Below are 13218 nucleotides of genomic sequence, written 5' to 3'. Positions count from 1 at the left end.
AAAATCTCTCTAAAATGTATAAATGATAATTTAATTTCTCAAAATGCAATAATTCCCTTGAAGTCTCTAAGAATTTTTCTATCATTAATGAATTTATAAAAATTATCAAATTGTCCATATTGAAAATAAATGATTCAAAAATTTTGTTCAAATATTCATAACTTTTCTTCTTATATTCATAACAATACAATAGCAAATCACAACTTTGCATGTTAATTCCTTATTTATTGTTGCTTTGTTGCAAATATAAGAAAGAAAGTTATGAATGTTTAAGTAAAACTTGTAAATTATTTATTTTTAACAAGAATAATTTGATAATTTATACAAATTTATTAATGACAGAAAAGTCTCTAAAGACTTCAGAAAAATTATAATATTTTGAGGTACCAAATTGCCATTTACATGTTTCAGAATAATTTTATTATCATTTTTCCAAATCCTATCTACAAAAGAATACTCCTTTTTGTTGCAAGAGAATTCTATTTAGCATTAATAGTTATTAATTTTAGTGAAAGAGACTATGACATTTTTTAAAATTCTATTTTTAATTGAGCCCATAATAATTAAATATAATCCAATTAAATAATCACGTATAAAATTTCTAGTTAGCTTTCACATTTATAGTTTTTTTAAAGAAGAAAAGGCCACATGTATTTATAGTTTGTATGGTGTTGTACTTGGAAGTAGTTTCAATGCTCATTTATAACTTATTATTATATAAATGAGCACTAAAAGCTCATAATTTTTAGACTATCTAAATTTAATTTTTATAGTCCAAATTTATATTGAGATTTTTACACATATAGCCCATATCATAAGATCAAATAAAAAAAATAGTTCATTCTTTTTAAAATTTTTAAAATGACTTTTTTAATATTTAGTTGATATATAATTTACAAAACTGTCCTTTTAAAATTATAACACTCTGCATTTTGCAAATACTAGAACAAACTCAAAATTTGAGAAATCAGGCGAACGAGAGAGATAAACGTGAGTTATAGTCACGACGAAAGAAACAAGTAGATCAAACTCAAAGACAGAAGAAAGAAGAGCAATGTGAGTGAGCTACAGTCATGACAAAGAGACAAATGCGAGATGAGATATCAATGGTACTCGATGGAATGGAGAATTTTGGCGAGGAAACAAAGTTATAGAATTTGTTGTAGACTGTGTTTGATTCGTTTTGAAAAAATAATTATACATTTTTTGTGTTACTGATGTGTGATAGTATTACATCATTTATATACGATTGTATATCAATAATAAATAAGTTTATATTTGATTATCTGATTATATCGATTTGCAAAAATATATCATTAATATACTGTCATGAAAAAAAAATGAAAACAATATAATTATTTGCCTAAGATAGATCAAACTAGATTCGTAAAAAATTTTAAACACCTTAACTTATCATAAAAAATTAAATACCTAAAATATTAAAATAAAAAATCATGAATAATGAGAGACTAATATGTTTTCTATTAGTAATTCAAACAAACTTCATGATCAATGACAACAAATAACAGATTATGAACAAATGATTTATTGATTCAGTAAAACTATTTCCTAGATAAATGAAAAAATAAAAATTCGATGATAGATAATATTCTTCAACTTTCAAAAAACAAAATAGAAGACAACTTCAATTCGGATCTTGAATTACACAATGTAAAATGTAGAATATAACGACGAAGTTTAGTCTTCAATGTCAAACCTCAGCTTCATAATATATTGGAAAAAATAGAGAGAAAAAGAGAAAAAAAGCATTGACACATGAGACTTTCCTCCTTTACAATGAAATAATGATTGTGAAGCACAATTCATTCGATTAAATATTAGTTACAAGAGATACATTGTATTTTAGTAATATATTTATTTTGAGGATAAAAAAGAAAAATCATATTTAATTGATTTTATAAATGGGTCATATTTTAAAATATTCAAAAAGTTTATTTATAATTTATGATGATTGTATTTTTTGATGTTATTGAGCTAATTTACTCATTTATATTTTTCTAATATAAGTTCTTTTTAAATAAAAAATTATTTTTTAAAAAAACTGACTATTAAAAAATTGTCACACATTTTAAATTCTATATTTATTAAAATAATTTTTTAAAAAACAAAAAATTACTTCCTTCATTAAAAAATGTAAGATATTTTTAATTAAATTTTACTATTTAATAAAGTAGTTGCTTATCTTCAAACTAACATTATCTTTCTATATTTACCTCTATTTAATTTAGTATTTTAATTTAAAATAAATATAAAGTGATTTATTCATAGATGTACCTTTTTTAAAAAATAATGATTACATCTAAAAATATTAAAAATATACTCTCTTTGTTTAAAAATGTAAAGCATTTTTTGATGAGTTAAATGTTAAAAAATATAACGCATTTTTAGTTCGTTAAGATGTAATTATTATCTTTTTTTCAAAAATATCCTTATTGATGATGACTTTATATTTATTATAGAATATTTAATAAGGATAAATATAAAAAGAAAGAGTTAATTGAAAAGTAAGTAATTACTTTATTAAATAATTAAATTTGATTAAATATATCTTTAAACGAAAAAAATATATTTAATCTTTTAAAAAATATTTTATATTTTGAAATTGAAGGAATAAAAATTTGAACATTTTAAATTAAATCTAAACCATCAGTAGCTCTTAGCTCTCATATCAGCCTTTGACACTTTTGTAAAGCGCATTAACGCGCATGTTCCAGAGACGAGGGAGTAAGCCTGGCACGTATTGTGTTCAGAGTTCATCGCTGGGGGACGGACGATAAGGCCGAGCTAGGATAACCTCTTCCATGGCTGCGTCGTCGCCCTTCTCTGTAATTCCTACTTCTTCTTGCCAGAAAGTTCCTGCCCCTTGTCACCGTGTGAAATTACCGTGGCCCCTAAAGGCTAGAATTTCGAGGTTTCGAAAGTCCACTTCAAACACCGTTGTCCGTGCCACGCTCGGCCAGAAGAATGCACTGCAGTACAGGAAGCTTGGCGACTCTGACCTTAACATCAGTGAAATCACTCTCGGTACTGTAAGTATTGTTGATTTTTTTCCCCAAGTGGGTATGACTACTTTTCATAGAACAGAATTAGTAGAATAGCGACGGGAAAGCTTCATTTTGCTCTTTACCATGAAATTCCACAGTTCCTTCTGGGTAATAGCGACTTAACGGGCTGCACTGCCGAGGTGTCTTAAATTCATGTTTCATTTTCTGCTTGACTTGACTTTTGGAGCAAAATCTGTGTGTAATAGAATGCTTTCCTGCGTTACTGTCCTATGAAAAAGAAAAGGCTGAATATTCTTTTGGTTCAAGAAATGTCAAATGCTATAGCTCGGAAACTTTCAGTCTTTCATGATATATCTTTTGCCATTGAGTATGCTTCTCTTATTTGGTTGAGAACATACACAGATACATGGGTCTGCATCACTCCTTGATGGTTATGTCGACAAAAGAAACTCTAAAAAATGGTTAAGCTTGTTAGAATTCGAATACCCAATTTCTTTTTTAAAGGATGTGAAGTTGTCAGCCCTGAACAAGTCTCTTAATTTAATTTCTACGTCTTGGTGAGGCTCGCATACCAAGACAACCCTCTTAATTTTCTCCTGCTACTCCCATGCTTCTGACTGCTTTCACGTAATATATGAGTACCTTTTGCATTTCAACTTGCATATCCCCTGTTTTCCTGCAATCAGTTTGATGTCAGTATAGTTTGTGGTATCTTGTCTATTTGTTGATGGTTGACTCATGTAACATTTCAGATGACATTTGGGGAACAGAATACAGAGAAAGAAGCTCATGATATGCTTAGTTATGCATTTGAACATGGAATTAATGCTCTAGATACTGCTGAAATTGTATGTTCTTCGAATCTTGATATCCATTTACTCCATCTGTTCTTGCACCGGCACAAAAAAACACGTCTGTATTCAATTGGAGTCCAAGATTGTGCTCAAGTCGTTGTACTTTTTAAAGATATTTTCTCATCTTTTAGTTGTTTTCTACATATTATATTTAGATATTTTAATTGAATCAAACATGGAAGATTCGCCTATGTTATATAGCAGGTCCCAAGCCGGATAAAAGAGGAGGGTTGTGTCAGGCATTCAACAGTTAACATAAAACTTTGTTAAATCTCACATTGCTCATAATTAATTGTACTTTTTTGGGATATGGACAGTAGAGATTTTTGTGCCAATGCTATGTCATTGCTCATAAGTAATGTGTTGCATGGCTTGAATGCAGTGACAAGTGAGTTAGAGCCACCGTAGTGGAACTTGGATGTAGTGTTAAACAAGCAAAGGCTACCACGTCACTCTAGACCAGTGCGGTTAAAGAAGTTAGTCTATATGAGAAAAATTAGATTTGTTATTTGGAATGTTGGGATGTTGATTGTAAATCTATGGAGGTGGTAGGAGTTATGATTCAAAGAAAAATTAATATCTTGTGCCTGCAAGAAACTAAATGGCCTAGTGAACAAGCTAAGGATATTCAAAGTTTTAAATTTTGGTATATTGAAAAAGTAAGCACACGTAATCATTGTTGATAAGGAGTGAAAGAAGAACGTGATAGAAATTATCAGAATTGAAAACAAAATTATTTCTTTAAAAATGATTGTTGGACGTGAGATTGTCAATATTGTTAGCACTTATACACTTCAAGCTAGGGTAAAAATCAGTCTTAAGGAATTATTTTGGGAAGATTTAGAGGGGTTCATTCAACATATATCACAGAATGAAAAGATCTTTATTGGAGGAGACTTTAATGGTCATGTCAGGAGGGAGGGAGGTCATTATGCTAGAGTACATGATGGTTTTAGTTTTGGGAAGCTAAACAATGAAGGACAATCTATTCTTGATTTCTCTTTGGTGTATGATTTTGAAGATTGTCAACACTTGTTTCAAGAAGAAGGATAAGCATCTTATTGGTTATAAAAACGGAGCCTCAAGGTTATAGATTGATTTCTTTTTTGCAAGGAACATGGATAGAAAACTTTGTAAAAATTGTATGGTGATTCTTGAAAATGTTGTAACGACACAACATAAGGTCCTTATCCTTGATATACGTATTATGAGTAAATACCAAAAGCATTGACAAATGGTAACTTCAAGGATTAGGTGATGGCAAATAAAAGATGAGAAGTGAGAAATTTTCAAGCGGAATCTTTCGGTCGAAGGAATTTGGGAGTTTCGAAGAAGTGTTAGCATCTTGGAGGAGGATATGGCTAGGAAGGTAAGGAAGGTTATAAAAAAAGTTTTGGGAGAATAAAAAAGTTTTGGTCTAAGAGATAAGCAGTCGTGGTGGTGGAATAATAGTGTACGGGAAAAAATCAAATACAAGAAAGAGTGTTTTAAAACTATTCATTTGTGAAATAATAATGAAAATTGAGAAAGGTATTATATAGCTAAAAAGGAAATTAAGAAGGCAGTGCAGGAAGCTCATTCTAAAGCATTTAAAGGGTTTTATAATGATCTTGGGACAAAGAATAGATAATGAAAAATTTATAAGATTGTCAAGAGTAAGGAAAGAAAATTGAAAAATTTGGAACAAGTAAGGTGTATAAAAGACGATGAAGGAAATATTTTGGTCACAGGTGGTAATATTAAAGACAGATGTGGGACCTACTTTTTAAAATTTTTCAATGATGGAGAGGGTTTATAAAACAACTTGGAGGATTTACTAACGCTTGATGGAGAATAAAATTTGTCATTCTATTGAAAGACACGCGATTGTGAGGTAAAGGAAAATTTTAAGAAAATGGCAAATGGTAGAGTCAATGGACCTGATTGCATCCTTATTGAAGTGTGAAAATGTTTAGGTGAAGAAGGGAGTACGATGGTTAGCAAAGTTATTTAATAGGATTTTACAATCGAAGAAAATGCCTGACGATTGAAGGAGAAGCAACTTAATTCCTATTTACAAATATAAAAAGGATATTCAAAATTGTGCTAACTACAGAGGGATTAAATTTATGAGTCATATCATGAAATTGTGAGAAAGAGTGATTAAGCATGAGTTAAGATTGAAAATTAAAATTTCTAAGAATTAATTTGGCTTCATGCCAAGTAGAGCAACTACAAAAGCAATTTATCTATTAAGAAAATTAATAGAAAAATGTCAATGCAAAGGTAAAAATTTACATGTGATTTTCATTGATTTGAAAAAAACTTTATGATCACACACTGAGAGAAGTGCTTTGGAAAGCATTGGAAAAGAAGGGTGTCCAGGTTGCCTATATTTGAGTTATATAAAATATGTATAAGGAGGCAACAACTAGTATAAGAATATTTGGCAGCGAAACAAAAGACTTTCCTATAAGGATTGTAATGTATGAGGGATCATCTTTGATTTCTTATTTGTTTAACTTATCTTAAATATTTTGATAAGCATATTCAATGGAAAAACTCCAAATGCATGCTTTGTGTAGATGATATGATTTTTATTGCAGAGACAAGAGAGGAGATTAACTATAAACTTGAGTTATGGAGTAGAACATTGGAGCTAAAAGATTTCCGCTTGAGTAGGGTACGGCGAAATATTTATATTGTAATTTTGATAAGAGGTCAGAAAGTAGTAATTTGAAAGTGAAATTAGGTTATTAGATTATACCTCAAGTGAAAACGTTTAGATAATTGAAAGCTATTATTTAACATAATGAGAAAATTGATGGAGATATTGCACATACGATACAAGTTGGTGGTTAAATTGGAGGAAGGCTAAAGGAGTTATTTGCAATCCTAAGGTACTTAATAAAATTAAAGAGAAGTTTTATCGAGCTGCTATAAGATTAGTAATATTATATGGTAATGAATGTTGGGTTATAACGAGATAGCAAGAATATAAAGTTGGAGTAGCAAAGATGAGAATATTGATATGGATGTGCAGACATATACATAAAGATAAAATTCAAAATGAGTGTATATTGAAAAAAGTGGCCATCATACCTATTAAAGGAAAAATAGTAGAAAATCATTTAAGATGGTTTGAACATGTACAAAGAAGACTATGGGAGGTACCTATGAAAAGAGTGGAATAGATATTTAAGCCCTATCAAGAGGGGTAGATGAAGGTAAAATAGAAACTTTTGGAAGTTATTGATTGAAACTTCTTAATTAATAATATTTTTAAAAACTTGATAAATTATAGAACACAATAGTCTTTTACAATCTATATAACTGACTTCACCTAGTGGGATAAGACTTGATGTTGTCGTTGTTGTTGTTGAAACATGGAAGATATACTAACCAAACCCTTGAGAACATATGATCAAACTTTACCAACATTTTTATAGAAAATTTATCATGAGATCAATGACACTGTCAAGGTCCACAACACATATTCCTTAGGGGATTAGGAATTCAGATGCACAAACCCATCAGCTTCATTCTCAGCCTCTTGCTGTTTTACATTTTTCTATAATTTGCATTGGCATAACCTATCTGGAAAGGATTCATCTTAGATACTTTGACCTGCATTTGGATCTTTTCCCTGCCTTTAGGTCTATTCTAATTCATGGTTTTGATAAAGTATGATCATTCGTTGTTGTCTTATATACTCCTTCTGACCGACAGACTTTTATGCTGTCTTGTTCTCAAAGTTAGAACTTTGACTGTGGATAAAAAAATAATAATAATAATAATTGAAAACCCATGCATCCTCTATTTTCACCATTGCAACTGAATTGTTTGCTTTACACAACCATGTTGGATTATCTGGTGACAGTTACAGTTATGGTTAAAAAACTTGTTTCTGTTGTAGTTTTTCCACTTGTAAACGTCTTGCAATCCACCATTTTTGGCCAAACTAACAAATAGACATTGTTTTGTAGTATCCAGTTCCAGCAAAGCAAGAGACTCAAGGAAGTACGGATCTCTATATTGGTAGTTGGCTGAAGTCTCAATCTCGTGACAAGGTATTGAGCACAAAGCTAACAACTGTCTTATTAATTTTTTTATGTGCCTTTCTGAGATGGGCTGGCCTTTTACAAACATTATAACTTGATAACTTCCTGTGTGAGACAACTCGTTTTCAGGTTAGACAGTAACTCTTAACAGTAATTATTATTTTTCCAGCATATATTTCACTTTAACAGGTTCTGCAAATTATTAGATAATAGAATGATTTATTGAAAATATGAATCACGTGTTACAATCCTTTACAAAAAGCCGTCACAAATTCAATATTGAGATCTGGATTTGGGTTTTCTTTCGGAAGATTTTTTACTCGTCTTAATAATTTAGAGTTTAAGACTATTGCAATCCTTGCTTGTGGATAGATTATTTTAGCAACAAAAGTAAGTGGTTATTCCGAGCGGTCGAGCTATCTTCGTGACAGTGCAAAAGTTTTGCGGGTTGATGCTTCAAACATTAAAGAGAGTGTTGAGAAAAGCCTCAAGCGACTTGGCACTGATTATATTGATTTGTTGCAAATTCACTGGTAAGTACACAGAAAGCAAGTGCTTAAGTCATGCTTGTTTTTTCTTTATCAGTATTTCTATATTATGTATTTTTGACCATGAATTTTTTGTGTTGGCTGCTATTTTCTTTCAATTTTTATGCATTAGTTTCTTTATTTTCCGTCCAATAAGATCAGTTGATTAGAACATGCAGCATTAGGATAGTGCATTTGTTGCTTATTTAAATTTACATCATAATGAATGGCAACGTGATTGATAGACGACATCACAGCATTAGTAGTTAATGACTACAATACATACGACAAACATTTTCTTAAATAAGTGTTTGATGGCACCAGAGAAATTGCCTTATAATTTGGAAGGCTAAATTAGAATTTTTTAGCTAATGGCCTTATGAAAGTATGCTGATCTTTGTTCTGTTTCATTATAGGCCAGATCGCTATGTGGGATTGTTCGGATCTTACTATGACCCTTCAAAATGGAGGCCCAGTATTCCATTTGTGGAACAATTGCAAGCTTTTCAAGAGCTTATTAGTGAAGGAAAGGTGATTGATTTCTATTTCTATTTTCTTTTAACAGCATCTTGATGAAAAAAGTTAACTTTCATTTGGAAGAGCAGGGTAATTTTTCTTTTAAAATATGTTATTACTGAAATAATGAACTATAGTGAATCTTAGTTTCAGTTGGTTTGTTTTAATGCCAAATGTATGTATATGTGTTTGTGTTTGTGTGTATGCATACAGATGTGTATATGTGTGTGTGCAACCGCAGGCACATTGCGTGTGTTTTAGTCTACTTTTTTATGTTATTTGTCTCAGATTTGTAAAATAAGACAAATTGTGCATTAAACTATTTTGTTAGCCTTACTACTAGCATCACTTGTACTGTGATGAAATACTTATGTTAGGCTGAAGAGATATGTAGAAGGAAGTTGATTTGTTAATGGCAGTTAGTAGTTGGTTAGTTCTAACTGCCCTAGTTACAAATAAGTTGCGTAAACAATTGGGAGGTGTTTATTTTCTATATGGGCTTGTGCTTGGTTGTATTCATTTTACCAAAATGACTAAAGTTATTTGGTTAGTATTGTCACAAGCTTATACACCACTTCTATCAAGGCTTACCTAAAACACTCCCCCTAAAATTTAATTGGGTTTTTTTTTAGGGAAAACATAATCATTGATCCCTATAATTTCATCAGTTTTTGCTTTTAGTCATTGTAGTTTTTTCGGTATTTTCAATCCTTATGGTTTTAGCAAGATTGGGTGACATTTGTTACTCAAGTCTCTATAGTTTTAGTGTTTTTAGTCCCTATAAGAATTGAAAATTTGTTACTCAAGTCTCTATAGTTTTAGTGTTTTTAGTCTCTATAAGAATTGAAAAAAACTATAAAGACTGAAAGCAAAATCTAATAAAACTATAGGAATCAATGATTGTATTTTTCCTTTTTTTAATTATAGTTATCATTTGGGCCCAATTCTATTGTTTGGTCATGTGTTCTATGAGTCTCCAAGGCCTCAAGCCACGGCCTTCATCTTTTGCCAAGACTTGTACTTTTGAACCTCAGAACTCTCTTTTTCTTTAGGGTCTCTAATCTTGCGGCAGTTAGGGTTTTTCTTAATGCACTGATTCCATGTTAGCTTTTTGCATAAGCTTGTTAAACTATTTGGTTAAGATAGTCGCATGCTCATATGCCAGGAATTTTATGAAATATCTAGGCTTATCTCTAACAGAAGCCTGTGGCTGATGATCAAAGGTTTTTGTTTTTGGGATAAAACTGATGATCTAAGTTAATTTTCTCAAATTCTCTCTTTCCCATACTCTCTTCTATTCCCTTTTCCCTATCATGTTTTGATCACATTATGATGTGCATTCTGTCATGCATGTTTTTTGGCAGTTATTTGTAATAGCAATTATTTTTATATGTATTAGGTACGGTACATTGGTGTGTCAAACGAGACCTCTTATGGAGTGATGGAGTTTGTCCATGCAGCTAATGTAGGAGGGCTTCCAAAGATTGTCAGTATCCAAAATAGCTACAGTTTGCTTGTCAGATGTCATTTTGAAAGTAAGTCCTGATCTGACATGAATCCTATGTCATTCATATGACATATCATTTTCGTTGCCATCACCTGTCAGACTGGCTCGAGTGGGTAACTACTATATCTTTCAACAAAAAACACATAATTTGCCACAAAAAAACAGAGCACAACCTTAGGAAGCAATATAAAGTTGTTCCTGAACAGGCCCCAAAAAAGGGTTGGTTTGGTTTCTGCATCATTAAATATGCTAATCGCTCTACTTACATGATTCTTATGGAGGCTGCTAAACGTAATGGTTAAAAATAGGCAAGGGGCTTGGTTCTATTTAACTACCAACACAATATGTTTCTCCAGGAAATATGCTACCTGTCATGCAAAATTGAAGAGGCAACAATGAAGAATAATTAAACAAAAGAGGATGTGGCCATGAGAGTCTAGTTCATTATCTATTCTCTTCCAAATAGTGTTGTCCTTCAATCTTTATGAATCTGAATCTTTAGAACAAAAGCAGAAAGTGACAAGACTTGATAATGTGCTCTTCAAAGGGTTTATTTCACCACCTCATGTACATGTAAAGTCACATTTACTCTATTGACCTCTTTCCTGCTCTCTGTATGATCACATTTTTTGACACCTCTGGCTTCAACAAAAATAAAGTACAAATATTTCGTTGAAAGATTGTTGTATTGGCCCCAGAGCTGGTGTAAATCCAAGTATCTTATAATGCAATGGTCAATTATAAAATGTACTGTATCATCTGGCCTACCAGTACAATTCCCAAGATGGAACCGAAAATAACATGGAGCTTTTCAATTTAGAACGCATGCCTGGGAATTAAAGAAAAAAAATTATGAGGAATTCCAGTTGAGTAGCCTTACCATGAAACAGATAAACGAGCCTTGTAAACCACTGGTTCAAAATTGACATTCTGACAGCGTGACAAGATTTTCCAATTTCAGGCTAAAAAAGGAAAAGATTTTGCTAGTCAAAATACTTAAATCTCATTCTTGACCACGCCTGTCTCTTGCTTTTACGATTTTTTTTTTAATTATACCTTTCTCTTTGTCTGATTTAATTGCAGTTGATCTTGTTGAAGTTTGCCACCCAAAGAATAACAATATAGGCTTACTAGCCTATTCCCCTTTAGGAGGTGGATCACTGACAGGAAAATATATTGATATAAATTCCGAAGGTGCAAGAAAGGGTAGATTTAACCTCTTCCCTGGTTATATGGAAAGATATAACAAATCTGTGGCGCGGGTATGTTCAAATTTTAGGTCATGATAAATATCCTGAAGTTTATGGTATTCTGGTAGTGGTAATAATGATTTTTATCCCAAAATGGTAATGAAAGTTTATAACAGCTTGATTCCCCAGAAAAAAGAACTCCTATATCAGTCATTTCTTTGATTATATTTTTGGCATTGTGTAAGAAATTGATACTTGTTTGGATGGTATACACCAAAAAAGGATTGAATTGCAATTTTTAACATGCTCAGTAATCAGCAACAGATTAGTTCTTGGACTTATTGGTCATGAGAACTTGTGTAGTAATTATGTCATACCCCTCAAGCTTTGAGTAATTTAATTAGAGGGTGGAATACTCAGCTAGATTTAAGTCTAATCAAGACAGGAACAGTTTGCTTGTTCATGGGTTGACAATGATATTCTTGGATATGAGTAGTTTCTACTTCATTTGCTATCATAAGATGGATACTTCCTTTGTCACTAGGGCGAGCAGCTTCGAAAGCAATAGGTTGCCTTACCTTCCAATAACCAATTTAATGGAATTCAATGCAAGCCTTATCTAGCTTTTTAATAAGACTGCAATCTATGGAGATTTCTAACCACCCAGCATTTCGCTGTTGATTATTTCAAAAAGGGTTCATTAGTCATACTCTTGCAAAGATCTTGATGGCAAGCATCTAAAGTATTTGACTTTCATTTTTTTTTTTTTTTGGCTTCTGATTTATGCTGCTAATGGCCATGCCTATGAATTATAGGAAGCAACATTGCAATATTTGGAGCTGGCTAAGAAGCATGGCCTAACTCCAGTTGAGCTTGCACTTGGGTTTGTAAGAGATCGTGTATTCGTGACCAGTTCAATTATTGGTGCTACCTCAGTCAAACAACTCAAAGAAGACATTGATGCTTTCACGGGAACTCAGCGCCCCCTACCCGCGGAAGTTATGGCAGATATTGAACAAGTTTTTAAGAGATACAAAGATCCTACTGCTAACCTTTTTTAACTGTTCCCCACATTTTTTTTATTTATTTTTTCCCCCTTATATTGTTTTCCCATTGGATTTTCTTTGTAAAATTTGTCTGTGCCTCGACCTGACATTTCACTGGGGCATAATATTCAATAGAAATTTATAAATTGAGTCTTCCAAACAAAATCTATTCTGTCAATTAGTAAAAAAGAAACTTCCTAATTTAATTTTATATGACTACTTAATTCAAGCATTTTTTTATTTAAAAAAAACCTATTAAATCTAATATGAATCACGAAGAATAATTAAAATTAATATACTTTTTCAATTCAAAGCAAGAAAAAGAACGAAATAATATAGCTAATCTGAGGGGAGTTTAGTGTAATTTCCGTAGCTCCCATTGCCACGTGGCAGTGACGTTTAGTTAGTTGGGGGTCGTGAATGTGGTATGAGGAGCGCGCCAATATCTGAGTCCCCTTTCTTTTGAGCTGCAAGCTTCCCTCTCATTTCGCCTTCTCTCTCTGATGGATCTG

At 31.7% G+C, this 13218-nt stretch overlaps 1 protein-coding gene across 1 annotated transcript; it reads left to right on the top strand.

Moving 5' to 3' along the window:
• The first annotated feature begins 2698 nt into the window (after window positions 1-2698).
• On the top strand, window positions 2699-12871 carry LOC129310182 (uncharacterized). Its single transcript, XM_054952066.1, has 8 exons — window positions 2699-3050; window positions 3779-3874; window positions 7846-7929; window positions 8293-8453; window positions 8864-8978; window positions 10363-10498; window positions 11554-11732; window positions 12476-12871. Exons 1-8 carry the CDS (start codon window positions 2823-2825, stop codon window positions 12719-12721), a joined length of 1245 nt encoding a protein of 414 aa, XP_054808041.1. The 5' UTR covers window positions 2699-2822; the 3' UTR covers window positions 12722-12871.
• Window positions 12872-13218: the final 347 nt, after the last annotated feature.

Source organism: Prosopis cineraria, unplaced genomic scaffold (assembly GCF_029017545.1).
Source record: "Prosopis cineraria cultivar Desert tree isolate PC_DT_omini unplaced genomic scaffold, ASM2901754v1 PC4, whole genome shotgun sequence".
NCBI lineage: Eukaryota > Viridiplantae > Streptophyta > Magnoliopsida > Fabales > Fabaceae > Prosopis > Prosopis cineraria.
This window is presented reverse-complemented; position numbering and strand designations above follow the sequence as displayed.

What these genes read in the sequence shown, in the direction of transcription:
- LOC129310182 (XM_054952066.1), top strand. Translation starts at nt 2,823, where the DNA reads ATGGCTGCGTCGTCGCCCTTCTCTGTAATTCCTACTTCTTCTTGCCAG. An exon ending in AGTCTCAATCTCGTGACAAG is followed by an intron (nt 7,930 to 8,292) that starts GTATTGAGCACA and finishes GCTTGTGGATAG; the next exon opens with ATTATTTTAGCAACAAAAGT. An exon ending in GATTTGTTGCAAATTCACTG is followed by an intron (nt 8,454 to 8,863) that starts GTAAGTACACAG and finishes GTTTCATTATAG; the next exon opens with GCCAGATCGCTATGTGGGAT.